The sequence below is a fragment of the Electrophorus electricus genome, chromosome 24, assembly GCF_041902795.1.
Source record: "Electrophorus electricus isolate QZ-2024a chromosome 24, ASM4190279v1, whole genome shotgun sequence".
Classification (NCBI taxonomy): domain Eukaryota; kingdom Metazoa; phylum Chordata; class Actinopteri; order Gymnotiformes; family Gymnotidae; genus Electrophorus; species Electrophorus electricus.
The window spans coordinates 9353436-9370206 of NC_137520.1; the positions used below are offsets into that span (position 1 = coordinate 9353436).

The window sequence follows — 16771 nt, forward strand, 5'->3', positions numbered from 1 at the left end:
AAAGATTGACAGAAATTATTGTTTGGCATGCAAGTTTTGCTTTTTATGTTCTTTTTCCATGCGTGACAGAGTATACTGTAGACAACCTTTTAGCTTCGGGTTAAGCTCAGACACAATTAGCTCTGTGTGTGATAATCTAAGACACCTGCAGGGCTGCATGAACAGAACTCTAAACCCAGGTTCCTGGAAGTCTTGCTGAATTTGATTTTTCCAGTCCTTTTTCCCCACTGGTGCACAAGGCTACGATACAGGCTAATTCACTCGTGCCTTCTGACATAGACAAGAAACTGCATTCTTGCTGTAAAGAACAAACTAAACATGCAGATGTTTCGTGCTGATGCAACGGTGTATGTTGCAAAGTCAAGGTTTCTAATTGGAAGCTATTAAGTTTGAAGCTATCAGCTTTCCTGAAGTCACCACTGCTGTTATTTTTACATGAGTAAACAAGATGGAATAAGTTATTGACAACAGCTTCAGGCATTTTACTGAATGTATTGAGAGGTTGTAGAATGTAAGTGATCCAAACAGTGCCGCCTGCCTCTTTAACCACAGAGCCATGCCAGACAGTATGTCTATCTCTAAACATGTCTATCTCCTCACGGAATGGCTGCCATTGGGAATGGAAATTGTATTCTCTTCTATTTTTGGACTTCATAGTGGGCTCTGCTAGAGGACTCTTGTCTCATTTCTGGCCCTCAAGGTTGAGAGCCTGTGCACCACCGTGCCCCTGTCTGCTGCCCAGAAGGAGGCTTGGGTTTTACGGTGATCAAGTGTTAACACTGCTCATCATATATCACCATAGTGGAGAATTACTATGGAATTACAATGACAGACACTGAGCAGCAAGTCACGCACAATATCAGTCACACACAAAGCCACTTTGATCATGATTTAAAAAGTTGCAAATTCTGCATGGAATCAATCAATCAGTCAGTCAGTAAATAAATCATTCAACACACACAGGTTTACCTGACATAGGTAATAAAGGACAGAGATTCATAATAGCCAGTAACCAATATTAATAATAATGTCAATACATTCATTGTATGTGACAGTAGACTACTGTACACTCCAAGCAGGACAATGTACACTGCTAAGCTATTCAATTTGCCGATTAGCCCACATATAAAAATGATTTCTGTTCCTCACCTTTAAATATTAACATGTTTTGGCATAGGTACACACTTGTGGTGTGGGGCAGGTTTAACTTGCCTCCTACTTCACCACCAGTTATAATCACCATTTATGCTGGGCTCATGTTCAAATGTCTGTAATGTCACATTACAATCCTTTACAAGACATCCTGTAAAATTGCTTGACAATTTTGCTGAATAAACCAAACTCTGATGGTGGTGCTGAAGCCATATTACACCGTGATGAATTCAAAATGTATGTTTACTTCTCTTTTTTCTTTAATCTCATAGTACATCTAAAAGTCTCTCTTCAGAGAAAAATTCAAACAGTGGATGATATGTGGCACATTGCAGTATTGTCTTAATTTATATAAACAAACACGTTACATTTCTGTATCGACTTTTCGGAAAGTCCTAGCTGTGATGTGAGGATGAACTTAACAGTTTAACCATAAGACAACTACACAACTACATTCCTGACATATAGCAGAATACGTTAACAAGTTTAACCTTGTGATTTCAGTATATAAATCATCGCATTAAAAATAGCCTGCTTACAGTAGTGCTAAGATAAAAATGCCGTTTGCCTTTTGTGTGACAGCGCACGACTACAACCAATGAGCGCGTGAACACACAGGGACACGCGGGGATGTCTGACATGCCTCCCCAACTCTGACCTTGAGGGAGACAATAAAAGCAGATCGGACCCTGTGCCTTGGGCCAACCAAGCCAACTCCCAAAGAGCTTTCAGAGGTTAGTGCTCATGTGCATGCACCTTACACTGCGCAATTATTGTCGGTCTTGTGTGTAATTCACTTGAGCAATTCTGTTTTAACCTATTGCACGAAATCAAGAACTTGTCATCTAAAGGCATATAATATTTGTATTTGAGGTTACCTGCTTTGATTTGGGGTTTTGGTTTTTGGTTTGTTTGTTTTTGTTTGTTTGTTTTTTGTATTTGCTGTTTTCTCAAAATTTGGAGTTGAACATTCGGGCGTTTCACTGAATACTTACTTCCAGGTGCGCGAGAGTTAGCGCGGGGCCCGGAGTGTTCAGCATGTCCCGCTTTACGCAGCTGGGGGAGTTCGGAGAGGCGGCCCCGTTCCTCCGGAAAACCAACCTGGAACAACTGGCTGCGCAGGCTCACGCTTTTGATGGTACTTATGCGGTATTAGGCTACCACAACTGAGTTTGTTATTCATTTGGATTGTTTTTCCAGACAAAGTTTCATGAAAATTAAGATCAAAATACTAGACGATACGAGGGCTGGTACTTATTACACATCCATATGCAGGAAAGAAACGGGTCTGGATCCCAGATGAGAGAGAAGCTTATATTGATGTGGAGGTCAAAGAATCAGATGGGGACAAAGCTATTGTGGAAACCAGAGATGAAAGGGTTAGTAAATAATGTATCGGTAGGAATGAACACACAGTCCGATAGAATTAAAATGTGTCTAATAAATGTGTCTCACAGAGAGTGCTTTAATAAATGCAAAGTATTATGAAATGCACTAACAAATTTGCTGGAGCAGATTTTGAAACAACGGGTTACAATGATGGAACCCATATAACAGCAATAAGCCTTTAGAAGAGCTCCAAACCTGTTGCTGTGATTCACTCTGGTCAGATATTAACAGTTAGAGAGGACGACATCCAGTTGATGAACCCTCCGAAGTTTGACTTGATAGAGGACATGGCAATGCTGACTCACCTCAATGAGGCCTCTGTTCTCTTCAACCTCAGTCGCCGCTATAGTTTCTGGATGATCTATGTGAGTATAACTCACAGACGCTTAGAACACGGTTCCAAACTGTACTGCGAAACATATAGTACGGGAACGAACGCCATCTAACAGCCTAATGCACTCTGGACCCGCTGGATTTTTCATATCCCATCGTTTGTTTTTCTCTTTCTTGGTCTTTTGGTCTGAGCCATGTTCTCTCCCTTTTCCTTCTCTTTATGTTCTCACTGCAGACCTACTCGGGGCTGTTTTGTGTAACAGTGAATCCTTATAAGTGGCTCCCAGTCTACACTGCTGGGGTGGTGGCAGCATATAAGGGCAAGCGCCGGTCGGAAACGCCACCTCACATCTACTCCATAGCCGACAACGCTTACAACGACATGCTAAAAAGTGAGCCTACGTCCATCTGCCCACTCTTAGAATTCCTCCTCTTTCCATTGAACTCTAATCCAAGTGTGAAAAAATGCTGATTCGGGGTTCCTTATGCATTTCCTGCAGATCGTGAAAATCAGTCCATGCTTATCACGTAAGTAGCCGTCTATTAGATGCACACACTCTTCTAGCTCAGTTTGCACATCTATTAGGGATTCCAAATGTCACTATCTAATCATTATCTAATCACGAAGGCTTATAAAAACTGTGGGGTTGCTGGTTTCCTTTTGGATTTTTTCACCACTATCCCATCTTATTCTTTGTTTTTTGGCATTTGCATATTTCTGATCCATTTTATCCACTCCTAGCGGAGAGTCCGGTGCTGGCAAAACTGTCAACACGAAACGAGTAATTCAGTATTTTGCCATTGTAGCTGCTATCGGAGACGCAGCGGGCAAAAAAGGAGTAAGAGCAGAAAGCTTCCCCTCTGTGTTTTTAATACCTCATCCTTTCCCTCATTTTTACTTCCCAGATCTTATTTTTGTTCCATTTTATGTTTTGTTTTGTTTTTTTTAAATAAGTCCTGAGTGTTTCTATGTTCCCTTTTGGTACAGCAAGCCACAGAAACATTTTAACAGCTAGAACGTGAGCTAAGTGTTTTGCAGCCCAGATTTTCCTGAATGTTTTTGTCAACCCCTTTTTTATACCACCATTTCCTCTTTCCTGTTTCCATATGCAGAAGTGTCTTTAGTTTTAATAACAATAATTTTTCTTCTCTTTTTTGAGACCAAGTCCTGTTTTTTGTCCATTCCCTTCCACCACATTGAATAATATTCCATGTCCATCAATTGTTATCAATTCGTGTGGCGTCTTCTGTCAGGATTCCTTTTTGGTTGTTGTTTTTTCACCCAAACTGAGCTCTGATCTTATATTCACACACTTATCCTTGTTCTCCTTAAAACACACACAGGGCACACTTGAGGACCAAGTGATAGAAGCCAACCCAGCTATGGAGGCATTTGGCAATGCAAAGACTCTAAGGAATGACAATTCTTCTCGATTTGTGAGTCTACATTAAATAAGACGTGTGATGTCTAACACAGACCTTTATTGTAGATTTTCATCTTCACTTTTCTTTATATCTCTCCACAGGGCAAGTTCATTAGAATACATTTCGGTCCCACAGGAAAGCTGGCATCAGCTGACATTGACATTTGTAAGACATTTGTCAGATATAACTATACAATGTTATAGTGTGCACTTTTTTTCCGTAATCATGGGCAATTTTTCCCCCAATTTTAATTCGTTCTCATGACCTCTTATGGATATTTTGTATTTTATCTCTAGACCTTCTTGAAAAATCTAGAGTGATTTTTCAGCAACCAGGGGAGAGGAGCTACCACATCTATTACCAAATCTTATCTCACAGAAAACCAGAGCTTCAAGGTATCAGGCCATCAATAACATGACGGAGTTGATTAACTTTAATGTAGAAACGTTTGGTTGTTTGTACGTTTTTGTACGTCTGGGTTACATCTGCCTTCTCTCCTTGCTCAAATCCAGACATGCTGCTGGTGTCATCCAATCCCTTTGATTACCACTTCTGCTCTCAGGGTGTGACTACCGTAGATAATGTGGATGATGGAGGAGAACTACTTGCAACAGATGTAAACAGAAAAATGCTTCCCCAAAGTACACACACACACACACATACAATTTATATATATATATATATATCTTTTGTGAGAGTCTTTATTTAACATCTCTGTTTTCCCTTTCAATTTAGCATGCCATGGACACTCTTGGCTTCACTCCTGAGGAGAAATATGGCTGTTATAAGATTGTGGGTGCCATTATGCACTTTGGAAACATGAAGTTCAAAGTGAAACAGAGAGAGGAGCAGGCAGAGGCTGACGGCACAGAAAGTACGACCAGCAATTTATAGACACACGCATGTTCACACAGCTGTGTCCTAAACTGTGATGTGTCTTGCTCAGGTGCAGACAAAGCCTCCTTCCTGATGGGGATCAACTCAGCTGAACTCATAAAGGGCTTGCTTCACCCCAGGGTGCGGGTGGGAAATGAGTACATTGTGAGAGGCCAGACCGTAGAACAGGTGAGTTTTAGTGCATTCACTAAAGGACCACAAAGATAGTGCGGAGGAGGGTACAGACCTGGGCCTGGACCTTGGAACAAGTTTTCATTGAACGCCTGCTTTTCATGGCTTCACAGGTGACCTATGCTGTTGGCGCTCTGGCCAAAGCTACGTACGACCGCATGTTTAAGTGGCTTGTCAGCAGGATCAATAAGACACTGTACACATCCATCCCTCGCCAGTTTTTCATAGGGGTTCTGGACATAGCAGGCTTTGAGATCTTTGAGGTGAGCCGGTCAGACTTTACTGTTTAGAAATATTATTTGCATAGTTGAAAACAACTCACCACCACATTCTGCAGCTCCTATAAAACAAAGAAAGGTGCTAGCAACATCAGGGAGCACATATACTGTCATAGTGACCATAAGACCATCTGCCAAATACTGTAAATGTGAGCTGGCCATTAGTGAAAGAACTGTATTACTATGTGTATAAATATTATTCTTATCTTGTTGCTTTCTCTTTTTCTTGTCTTGATAGTATAACAGTTTTGAGCAGCTGTGCATCAACTTCACCAATGAAAAACTGCAGCAGTTTTTCAACCACCACATGTTCATCCTAGAGCAGGAAGAATATAAGGCAGAGGGCATTGAGTGGACCTTCATCGACTTTGGCTTAGACCTACAGGCCTGCATCGACCTCATTGAGAAGGTGGGCTTACTTCATAGGCATACACTGGGCCGTGTGAAAGTGTATACTTGAGATTAAGCATCGAAGTGGTTAATTAATTCACAATTCCAAATTGTGTTGGCCACAGCCGCTGGGTATATTGTCTATAATGGAGGAGGAATGCATGTTCCCAAAAGCCACAGACAGCAGCTTCAAAGCTAAACTCTATGACAACCACCTAGGCAAGTCTCCCAACTTCCAGAAGCCAAAACCTGACAAGAAACGCAAGTACGACACCCACTTCGAGCTGATTCACTACGCTGGTGTGGTGAGTGTTCCCTATCCAAATGCTCCAAATATGACAAATTCTTAAGAACTACATTTTAAATATCCCCTTTAAAATTCTGTTTACAGGTGCCATACAACATAAGTGGATGGCTGGACAAAAACAAAGACCCTCTCAATGAGACTGTTGTAGGCATCTTCCAGAAGTCGTCTAACAAGTTAATGGCAAGCCTCTTTGAGCACTTTGTCAGTGTAGATACAGGTACACACAGTATATCCACTCCAAATATGATTTCCTATTTTAATTCATACATTTTAAAATTAGAACTTAAATCACCTAAGATAACCCAAGATCCTATGATGACCTATTCACCTAAGATTATCTCTGCTGAAACAATAAACTTACTTTGTAAGTACCTTTTAAATATATTACTTTCTTCCTGTCCTGGCAGGAGGGGAGCCAAAACCTGGAGGCAAGGAGAAGAGGAAGAAAGCGTCTTCATTTCAGACTGTGTCACAAGTCCATAAGGTGAGAGTGGGCACCGGGAGAACCAAAATGTATGGGGAGAATTGAACATATTATCACGAAAGCGCAGAGTAAATGTTAAACAGGTTTATTGCTTTATGTAAAGTGTATGTGCAAAGGAGTGTTTCCTATAGCTGTGTGGACCCATTATTCCTGCACTTTTGTTGGAGAGCGAGGCAGTTAAGACTTGCAGTGATGTTTAGGTAACGTCACCCATGAACATCACTTTAAGTCTGTGCTGACTCGACCCTCACCAGCACCATCCAAGAAGGTAAGAGCGAATCCCGTCATGATCGGCAGGACAACTGAAGTGTGACGTCTTCTCCAGGCCTGGAAAGTGTTGCTTTTGCCTCATCACCCGTCATTCAGCTGGAATATTGAGTTCTGTCTTTCTATCTTCACAGGACAACCTCAACAAGCTGATGACTAACCTGAGGAGCACTCAGCCTCACTTTGTCCGCTGCATCATCCCTAATGAGACCAAGACTCCAGGTGTGCCAAAGAGTACTGAAATCTCAAAAGCAGACGTTTTACCGCTGAGCAGTTCTCGTCAAACAGGAGCTTCAGCATGATACGGTCACGTCTCCCTCTCTGCTTAGATCTTTCAGTGAATGGCTATCGGTATTGTTCTTGCCACCTATAGGCATGATGGAGCCATTCCTGGTACTGCACCAGCTGCGCTGTAATGGGGTTCTGGAGGGTATTCGGATCTGCAGGAAAGGATTCCCCAACCGCATCCTGTATGCAGAGTTTAAACAGCGGTGAGGACTTTTTCTGCGGTGGTCATATTCTGACTTTTCATCAGCGGATGAGCTGATGATGATTCATCATGATGTTATGTTAATCCTTAAAACCTTACATATTATCAATGAAAAACAAACCCTCTGAGTAGGACACATTTTCTCATATATAGTGAAGTTTGTCACTATATAGGTCTGTCACGGGTACCCAACTGAAACACTGATTGAAACTTCGCTTCGTGCGTTTTATTTCCAGCTACCGCATTTTGAACCCTTTGGCAATTCCAGAAGACACATATGTGGACAGCAGGAAAGCTACAGAGAAGCTGCTCAGCTCGCTGGACATTGACCACACTCAGTACAAATTTGGTCACAGCAAGGTGGGAAAAACTCCTCTATTCCGCTCTCTCTCTCTCTCTCTCTCTCTCTCTCTCTCCTCTCTCGGCCTGTGATGAGCACGGTTTCTCGACGCTAAGGGAGCTCTCGTTCACAGGTGTTCTTTAAGGCCGGCCTCCTGGGCCAGCTGGAGGACATGAGGGACGAGCGGCTGGCGAAGGTCATCACCCTACTGCAGGCTTTCAGCAGGGGCAAACTCATGAGGACGGTGCGGAGGAGGATGATGCAAGAGAGGTACGTCCCACAACCCCACGGGTCTTTGCTGTCATCCACTGGGAGTTTTCCAAAATGCCTTTTTTAGGAGTTTGGCTTCTCAACTGAACTTCAAAAAATGTTTTACACACTCCAGAAGTCAAAACGACTGGCCGGTTATAAAAGTGTATAAACTCAGTGTCATACAAATAATGTACTCATACAGACTCTGGGTAGATTTTTGCTATTATTTATAAATGTAGTGTGAGGAATCTTTCAAGCTGTATGGTGTTCTGCTCGTGAGCTATTCCTAACCGCAGTGCTAAACTGTTGAATGTGTGGGTGTGGGACCGTGAGTTTATAGATCTATGTGGGGAATGCATAGGGTAGGTCCAGCCTGTGGTGTGGCGTGTGGCAGTCGTGTGCCCCCACACAGACACATGCACGTGCACTCAGAGGCGGCATTGAATGTGTGGTCCCTGTGGAAAAACCATGTTAAACCCCTTCCACCCCAAATGGCATGGACAAAAGAGTCCCTCAAAGAGTCCCCCAAGACAGTTGTTCAGAGACCCACCTCCCTTTCCTACTATAAATAACCTCCATCTACCCGCCCACCCAGCCCCTGTGTTAGGAATGGTTGCAGTCAAGAACAGACACATCACTGAGATGCCAGCCCAGGTGACAGAGGATTAAGTCCTCTTGTTTCAACACTGAGTTGGGTTGCAGATAATCAGCGACCTCTGTCCAACCCCTGACTGTTCCCGATTGCGCTGTCATGCCAGCGATGCGGAACTGATTGTGTTTCCAGGCATGTTCAGTGTCACCGTGGACTATATCATGCACTGATATAGACCACTAGACACAATGGCGTGTGTCGGCCTGGCCCTATTTGGTGATGCCCTCACAAAGCTAATTTGGAACAACGAGGGCAGGGAGTTTGAGTTATGCCATCAAAACGGAGGTTTTTCCCCCCATCATATTTGTACCTGAGACTAAAGGGAAAAAAATTCTACCATAATATATTGGGGTTTTTTTAAAAACTGAATTTAACAAAATGCACAGCATTGCTCTTAGAACCATCTGTATCCCCCATTATGAGTAAAATCCGTGATGTTCATTAATGATAGTAATTTAAACAGAGTACGAGATAGTTATGTGAGGTCTTTCACACAATAACACATTATATTTCTTTGAAATAAAGATGTAATCCATACTCCAGCATCAAAAGTGGGCCTTATCATGAATGAACCCTTTTGAGGGCAGTTTAATATATGCGAATGATTTTGTGCCTCTGTTGCTTGGAGGCAATGTTAACCACTTCAACCTTTTTCTCCTCCTATCCCTTCACAGGGAGGCCGTAATGGTGATCCAGTGGAACATCCGGTCGTTTTATGCGGTGAAGAACTGGCCGTGGATGTGCCTCTTCTTCAAGCTCAAGCCCCTTCTGAGGAGCGCGTCCAGGGAGAAGGAGTTCGCCGCACTAAAGGAGGAGTTCCAGAAGATGAAGGAGGCGCTGGAGAGATCTGAGGCCAAGCGGAAGGAACTGGAAGAAAAGCATGTCTCACTGGTGCAGGAGAAAAATGACCTCGTCCTGCAACTTCAAGCTGTAAGCACCTGAATACATTCATGTAGCTTTTAAAGGTACAAACTCAAAATTTAAAGCATATAGAATATAGAATATATATTTAACGAACCAACCGTGAAATAATCCAAAACAAAGAGAAATGTGATAGTGGAAGTAGCAAAATATTTTTAAAAGAATGAAGAGGCTAGTTATTTACCGGGGTTTTCTGCAGTAAAGTACTGCAAACAAAAGCAACTCCCTACCTAATATGCCCTAGTACATTTAATGTAAAATATGTAATGATAGCAAAGATGGCTTGTTCACATTTGACCTACAGGAGCAAGATAATCTGACCGACGCAGAAGACAGATGCAACATGCTCATCAAAGCTAAGATCCAGATGGAGGCAAAGTTGAAGGAGCTCATAGAAAGATTGGAAGATGAAGAGGAGATTAATGCCAGCTTGCTCACTAAGAAACGCAAACTAGAGGATGTGTGTGTGGAGATGAAGAAGGATCTGGATGACCTGGAGATGACCTTAGCCAAGGTGGAGAAGGAGAAACACGCCACAGAGAACAAGGTGAGAGAAGGAGAGCCCGAAAGAGTCGCATCAAAGACTAAAGAATGAAAAGGGTCTTAAGATGCAACTCCGTTTTTGTTTTTAACTTCTCTTCCCGCCACGTCCACTGCATGCTGTTATCCCTGCTTAGAAAGTTCTCACGACAGTGTGTCTCTGGTCTCTAGGTGAAGAACCTTATGGAGGAGATGGCAGTTCTGGATGAGACAATCCTCAAGCTGACTAAAGAGAAGAAGGCCTTTCAGGATGCCCATCAGCAGGCCCTAGAGGACCTGCAGGCGGAAGAAGACAAGGTCAACATGCTGACCAAGGCCAAAATCAAACTGGAGCAGCAGGTTGATGATGTAAGTGTGGAGTAAATCCAACAAGGAACAACCCTGACTGTAATACACTGAAGCAGAGCTAATGGCATAATATGCACTGTATCTGCAGTATACAGCTTCAGTCTGGGAGGATCAAGGTGATACAGTTAGAAATGTATTATGCATCCATTGTTTATCAGTGCTGATCTATTAAACAATCCTCCACAGCTGGAGGGTTCTTTGGAGCATGAGAAGAAGGTGCGCATGGATCTTGAACGAGTCAAACGCAAGCTGGAAGGAGACATAAAGCTTTCTAATGAGTCAGCCATGGACCTTGAGAATGACAAACAGCAGCTAGAAGATAGACTAAAGAAGTGAGAAATATGGCATTCCTACCTTCAAGGGACATTATCTTATTATTATCTATTATTTTATACACATTGTCTGTGGTTCCCTTGTGTTCATTTCCTCTTTTTAGGAAAGACTTGGAAATAAGTCAAATCACCTCCAAGATAGAAGACGAACAAGCCCTGGTGCTTCAGCTTCAAAAGAAAACAAAGGAATTGCAGGTGAGTAGAATAAAGAATTTTTTATCCAATGATTTTCCAAGTAGTGCGTAAATGAGCAGGGTGCCTGACGAGATGACGTGCTGTCAGACTCGTACAGAGGAGCTGGAGGAAGAGCTGGAGGTCGAGAGGGCGGCTCGAGCTAAGGCCGAGAAGCAGCGCACGGACGTGTGCCGGGAGCTGGAGGAGCTGAGCGAGCGGCTGGAGGAGGCCGGGGGAACCACCGCAGCCCAGATCGAGTTAAACAAGAAGCGGGAGACGGACTTCCTGAAGCTACGCAGGGACTTGGAAGAAGCCTCTCTCCACCACGAGGCCACGGCGGCCATGCTGAGGAAGAAGCACGCGGACAGCGTGACCGAGCTGGGTGAGCAGCTAGACAGCCTGCAGAGGGTCAAACAGAAACTAGAGAAGGAGAAGGCGGAGGCCAGGATGGAGGCAGAGGATCTGGCTTCGAACCTAGAGCATCTCTCCAGGGCCAAGGTGAGCCAGTGCAACTCTCCTGGCCAGCAGTACAGAGTAGTACATAGGTGCTACAGGTAGTAAGGCTTATGGTCAAACTTAATTAAACAAACTCTGACCTTGAAACTCTGAACGCAGGCCGCAACGGAGAAGATGTGCAGGGTGTACGAGGACCAGCTGAACGAGTCCAAGGCCAAAGTGGAGGAACTTCAGCGGCAGCTGATGGATGTCACTTCTCAAAATGCCCGGGCCCAGACGGAGAGCAGTAAGTAAACATTTCGTTCTTGATGTAGCTCCAACCGTCCAAAACTTCCCGGCGTTTTTGACTGCCTCGCCGTCCCTTGTCCAGCTGAGATCAGCCGTAGACTGGAGGAGCGGGAGGTCCTGGTCATGCAGCTTCAGCGTTACAAGTCATCCCTCACCCAGAATGGGGAGGACCTGAAGAAACATCTGGAGGAGGAGTGCAGGGTGAGATAGCCACAGGCAACCCTGTGCTTTGTTCGGAAGCTCAAAAGCATAAACATAACCATCACGCCTTTTGTTGCGTGTGTGACATCAGGCGAAGAACGCTCTGGCTCACGCGCTGCAGTCATCCAGGCATGACTGTGACCTGCTGAGAGAGCAGTTTGAAGAGGAGCAGGAAGCCAAAGATGAACTGCAGCGGGCATTATCCAAAGCCAACACTGAGCTTGCTCAGTGGAGGACCAAGTACGAGACTGATGCCATCCAAAGAACAGAGGAACTGGAGGAGACCAAGTGAGTGTCCAAGGATAGTCATACCATTATGTCCTTAGAAATTCTTATGTAATCCTGGAACTTTCTCTGTCCTGAGGAATTCTGATTAAAGGCCTAGTAATTCCATAACAACAGCCGAAGCGTATTTATAAAATATATGCTGATTCCATCTTTTTTTTTTTTCAGTGTAATCATTTTTGAGGCAGGGTGACTGAGCATTCCAAACTTTTTTCCAAGGCTACATTACTGATCCACTTCTCCTCGTATGTTCTCCACACAGGAAGAAGCTGGTGGCCCGGCTGCAAAATTCAGAGGAGGCCATAGAGGCCTCAAATGCCAAGTGTGCCTCACTGGAGAAGACCAAGCAGCGGCTGCAGACTGAGATCGAGGACTTGATGATCGACCTAGAACGCTCCAACGCTGCTGCAGCCGCACTGGACAAAAAGCAGCGCAATTTTGACAAGGTTCAATCCTATCAGTAATCAGCATTAAAGCTCTTTAGATTTACGAAGACCATTGGCTCTTCATTATATTGTTCCCTTGACATTGCTGTTCCTTAATGAGAATGGAAAAACCTTATTTATATTTGTTTTCTTTTTCTGACATGAACTTTTCCAGGTGTTGTCAGAGTGGAGGCAGAAGTTGGAAGATACACAGGCGGAGCTGGAGAGCTCTCAGAGAGAGTCCCGCAGTCTGAGCACCGAGCTCTTCAAGCTGAAGAATTCCTACGAGGAGGCCATTGACCACCTGGAGACTGTCAGCCGGGAGAACAAGAACCTGCAGGGTACAAAATGAGTGTCTTTTTGATGAGTGTAATTACTACACACACTTTAGGGAGTGACCCATGAGTCATTCAAATCAAGCACTTAATAAACAAGCAAACCCTTTTTTTTTTAAGAGGAAATCACTGACCTGACTGAGCAGATTAGTCAAGAAGGTAAGACCATCCATGAGCTAGAGCTAACGAAAAAGAACCTGGACCAAGAGAAGAGTAATATCCAGGCAGCTCTGGAGGAAGTAGAGGTACACACCACATCATACCAACACTGATGCTCAGCAATTCCACTAATATCTATTCATGAGGATGTATCTGTCACACTGATGTGGTGACGATGGTCCTTGCCCTTTGGAACTGGCTTTAGGGCACGCTGGAGCATGAGGAGACGAAAACCCTGCACGTCCAGATGGAGCTCAGCCAAGTCAAAGCTGAGGTTGACCGGAAGGTAGCGGAGCGGGATGAAGAGATAGAAAATCTCCGGTAAGGAAGGCTCTTGTTAGAAACAAAATGAAAGACAGAATTGCTTGCATAAATTTAATCAGTGAAAATATCAATCCTACATAGCCAGAAATACCGTTTTATATAAATACCTGTGTTATACAAATGTCTGTTTTTTCCACTCTTGAACCCATGCAGGCGGAACCACCAGCGGATTCTAGAATCCATGCAGACATCTTTAGATACAGAGGTCCGAGCCAGAAACGAGGCCATCAGGGTGAAGAAGAAGATGGAGGGAGACCTAAATGAGATGGAGATTCAACTGAATCATGCCAACAAACAGGCTGCTGAATCCCAGAAATTAGTTCGCCACCTGCAGGTTCAGTTAAAGGTGTGAAGAGTTATTTGCAGTAAAGAGTGACCTGGAAATAGGAATGGCTTCAGTTCTGATTTGGTGACTTATTAATGGAAAGGTCTACACATCTTTCAAAGTAGCAAGACGACGCACACGACACGTTTAGCGTAATCAAAGTCCATCAGAGCTCATAATCCCAGGTAAGTGGTGTGATTCTATTTGTGTGTGGCCCTTAGGATGTGCAACTGGAACTCAGTGAGTCTCTGCACCAGTGTGAGGACCTGAAGGAGCAGGTGGCAATGACAGAGCACAGGAACACCTTACTGGCCACAGAGATGGAGGAGCTCCGCTTAGCCGTCGAACAAACTGAGCGACTGCGCAAAGTCGCCGAGCATGAGCTGCTGGAGTCAACCGAGAGAGTGAACCTATTACATGCGCAGGTAAGAAGCCCACCTAGCAGAAACACTGTATGTTGAGCACACTCAAGCACATACAAGCGACAGAGCAGATGGCCATTTGTATGTTTGGTGGTGCTTGTAGAACATGGGGGCGCTGAACCAGAAGAAGAAGCTGGAAAGCGATCTCTCCATGCTGGCCGGCGAGGTGGACGAGGCTATGCAGGAGTGCCGCAGTGCTGAGGAGAAGGCCAAGAAGGCCATGACCGATGTGAGCTCCTGCAGGAACACGTTCACCATCTCACTAATCCACTCCTAGGCCCAGCAGCCTTGTACAATGTTCACACCAACACTGATTCAAAATAAACTTTGCGCAGCTGTTATGTACGCTGTCCATGTATAGAGCTTCCAAACCCCCACTGCAGGCAGCCATGATGGCAGAGGAGCTGAAGAAAGAGCAGGACACTAGCTCCCATCTGGAGAGGATGAAGAGGAACATGGAGCAGACCATCAAAGACCTGCAGATGCGGCTGGATGAGGCGGAGCAGATTGCCCTGAAGGGTGGCAAGAAACAGATCCAAAAACTGGAAACCTGGGTGAGCGTCACAATGTTTGAGAGACCGCATTTAATTCATTATATAAAACTGTGAAGTTTATATAAATATATATATAAACTCTCCAATATGTCAATAATATGCCAATTCCCAGGTCAGGGTGCTGGAAGGACAGCTGGACTGTGAGCAGAAGAAGAGTGGAGAATTCCAGAAAGGAATACGTAAACATGAGAGGAGGATCAAAGAGCTTACATACCAGGTACCACCCACAAGCACCCGCAGAGTACAGTGAACATGTCACTGTGTTGCATCCAGCCTCTCTGAGTTTCTGCACTCTGCAGACGGAAGAGGACAGAAAAACTCTGCTGAGGATGCAGGACCTGATCAGTAAGCTTCAGACTAAAGTGAAGAGCTACAAGAGACAAGTGGAAGAGTCCGTACGTATCTGTTGTCACAAAGCACTTTCTCTCACGCATGTGCCTCAAGTATTGCATCTTTCCAGGCGCCATATGTAGGCCACAACTTGTATGAACAACTTGAAGATATTAACCTTTTATATCACAAGCAACACAGAAAGGGATCTGTAGGAATCACACACTCATGTCATGTCACTGTGTTCTTGCAATGCATTGTGACCGAGGTGAGATTGTCTGTGCACGTGTGGGGCAGGAGGAACATGCCAACTCCAACATGGCCCGCTTCAGGAAGATCCAGCATGAGCTGGACGACGCCGAGGAGAGAGCTGACATGGCCGAGACCCAGGTCAACAAGCTGAGAGTGCGCACTCGAGAGACACACGTCTTCAAGGTAACGCAAACACAAACAGAACAGAACACCACGTGCTGGAGCATACGGCAGAGAGAACCAAGACTAGATTCTCAAGGAGAAAAAAAATACAAGCAGATAACTTATTAGTTTTCATAACATCACAATTGTTTCCTTGTGTTTTCAGATCACAGAGTAAGGAACAAGCCCAAAAGTGTTCAAAAGGACTTCACAGAGTGATGTAACATGTGTCAAGCTACTTCTGATATTTGGTTTACACAACACAATGGAAAAAAGCACTTAATGTAATGCTTATTTGTGATCACTGCAGACATTTATTTAGTGGTAGAATTAGGGCATGCATACATTAACACAGTGGGTTTTAAAAGGCCTGGGGACCCCAAGCCAGAGACCCATTTTCCTGATCAGACCGTCTAAAACAATAATTTTGAAATAAAAACATTAGGAATGATTGGCTTTTGATTTTATACTACGAAATGACATCTCAAAAGAGCTGCGAGGTTTAGGTTAGAGGCTGTTTAATAACCACCTACTATCTGGTACATCACACCCGACGTTTTCTTAGGGTTTTTGAGGACTGCTTCCTGAAGCAACTGTATTTTTGAAAGGGTTAGGGTCAATTGACCTTTAGCATAGTATAAATATCATAATAAATAATGAAATATTACATTTGACCATTTTTCTTCGATATAAAACTCCAGAATTAAAAAAATAAAAACATTTTGGGATATCCTTCATCTCCACCCACAGTCTGATGACAACTGGTACTGGTGACACACATCTAATCAGTCACCATCAGTTAATTTCATGATGCATTCACACCTGAAACTTTTAACACAAGTGTATTTCCCATAGTGATTGGAATGAACTCAAGATTTTTTTGGATTTCCACTGCTTTGGTCTATAAATCTGAGTTCCACTGATATACATGTTCCAAACAGTGAAGACGCAGCCACAACTGTTACCACACTAGGCGATGTGAGAAGGCCTCCCGTGGGTCTCTTCTTAGGGCACTCCAGTGACTAGTCAGTATTAAATACTCAACAAAAATACCTGCATGTGTCAGTGTTGCAGTTCACATGGGGAAAAAAAAAAAAATCATCTAACACAT

General features: G+C 43.9%; 1 protein-coding gene across 4 annotated transcripts; it reads left to right on the plus strand.

Annotated features, from left to right (window-relative positions):
- The first annotated feature begins 1768 nt into the window (after positions 1-1768).
- myh7bb (myosin, heavy chain 7B, cardiac muscle, beta b) lies at positions 1769-16392 on the plus strand. 4 transcript variants are annotated; one of them, XM_035522325.2, is made up of 43 exons: positions 1769-1886; positions 2154-2290; positions 2428-2531; positions 2763-2906; positions 3110-3266; positions 3375-3402; positions 3617-3713; positions 4219-4311; positions 4401-4464; positions 4596-4694; positions 4812-4915; positions 5035-5173; positions 5246-5364; positions 5481-5630; positions 5884-6054; positions 6161-6340; positions 6427-6559; positions 6750-6826; positions 7228-7315; positions 7467-7584; positions 7820-7943; positions 8057-8193; positions 9502-9757; positions 10053-10295; positions 10460-10636; positions 10823-10968; positions 11073-11163; positions 11251-11640; positions 11758-11884; positions 11969-12087; positions 12179-12375; positions 12635-12818; positions 12973-13138; positions 13253-13377; positions 13497-13612; positions 13769-13961; positions 14162-14365; positions 14466-14591; positions 14746-14916; positions 15029-15133; positions 15216-15311; positions 15544-15681; positions 15827-16392. In XM_035522325.2, the coding sequence occupies exons 2-43, from the start codon at positions 2191-2193 to the stop codon at positions 15836-15838; spliced, it is 5808 nt and encodes a 1935-aa protein (XP_035378218.1). In that variant the 5' UTR covers positions 1769-1886; positions 2154-2190; the 3' UTR covers positions 15839-16392. The 4 variants fall into 4 exon arrangements, with proteins under 4 accessions (XP_035378218.1, XP_081563311.1, XP_035378219.1 ...); XM_081707185.1 differs by lacking the exons at positions 1769-1886; positions 2428-2531; positions 2763-2906 and having other exon boundaries at positions 2158-2290; XM_035522326.2 differs by lacking the exons at positions 1769-1886; positions 2154-2290; positions 2428-2531; positions 2763-2906; positions 3617-3713 and having other exon boundaries at positions 3155-3266.
- Positions 16393-16771: the final 379 nt, after the last annotated feature.

Excerpts from the sequence above, each read along its gene's own strand:
- myh7bb (XM_035522325.2), top strand. The coding sequence starts at position 2,191 with ATGTCCCGCTTTACGCAGCTGGGGGAGTTCGGAGAGGCGGCCCCGTTC. Across the intron at positions 2,291-2,427 it reads GCAGGCTCACGCTTTTGATG|GAAAGAAACGGGTCTGGATC; the intron begins GTACTTATGCGG and ends ATCCATATGCAG. Across the intron at positions 13,139-13,252 it reads GGAGAACAAGAACCTGCAGG|AGGAAATCACTGACCTGACT; the intron begins GTACAAAATGAG and ends TTTTTTTTTAAG.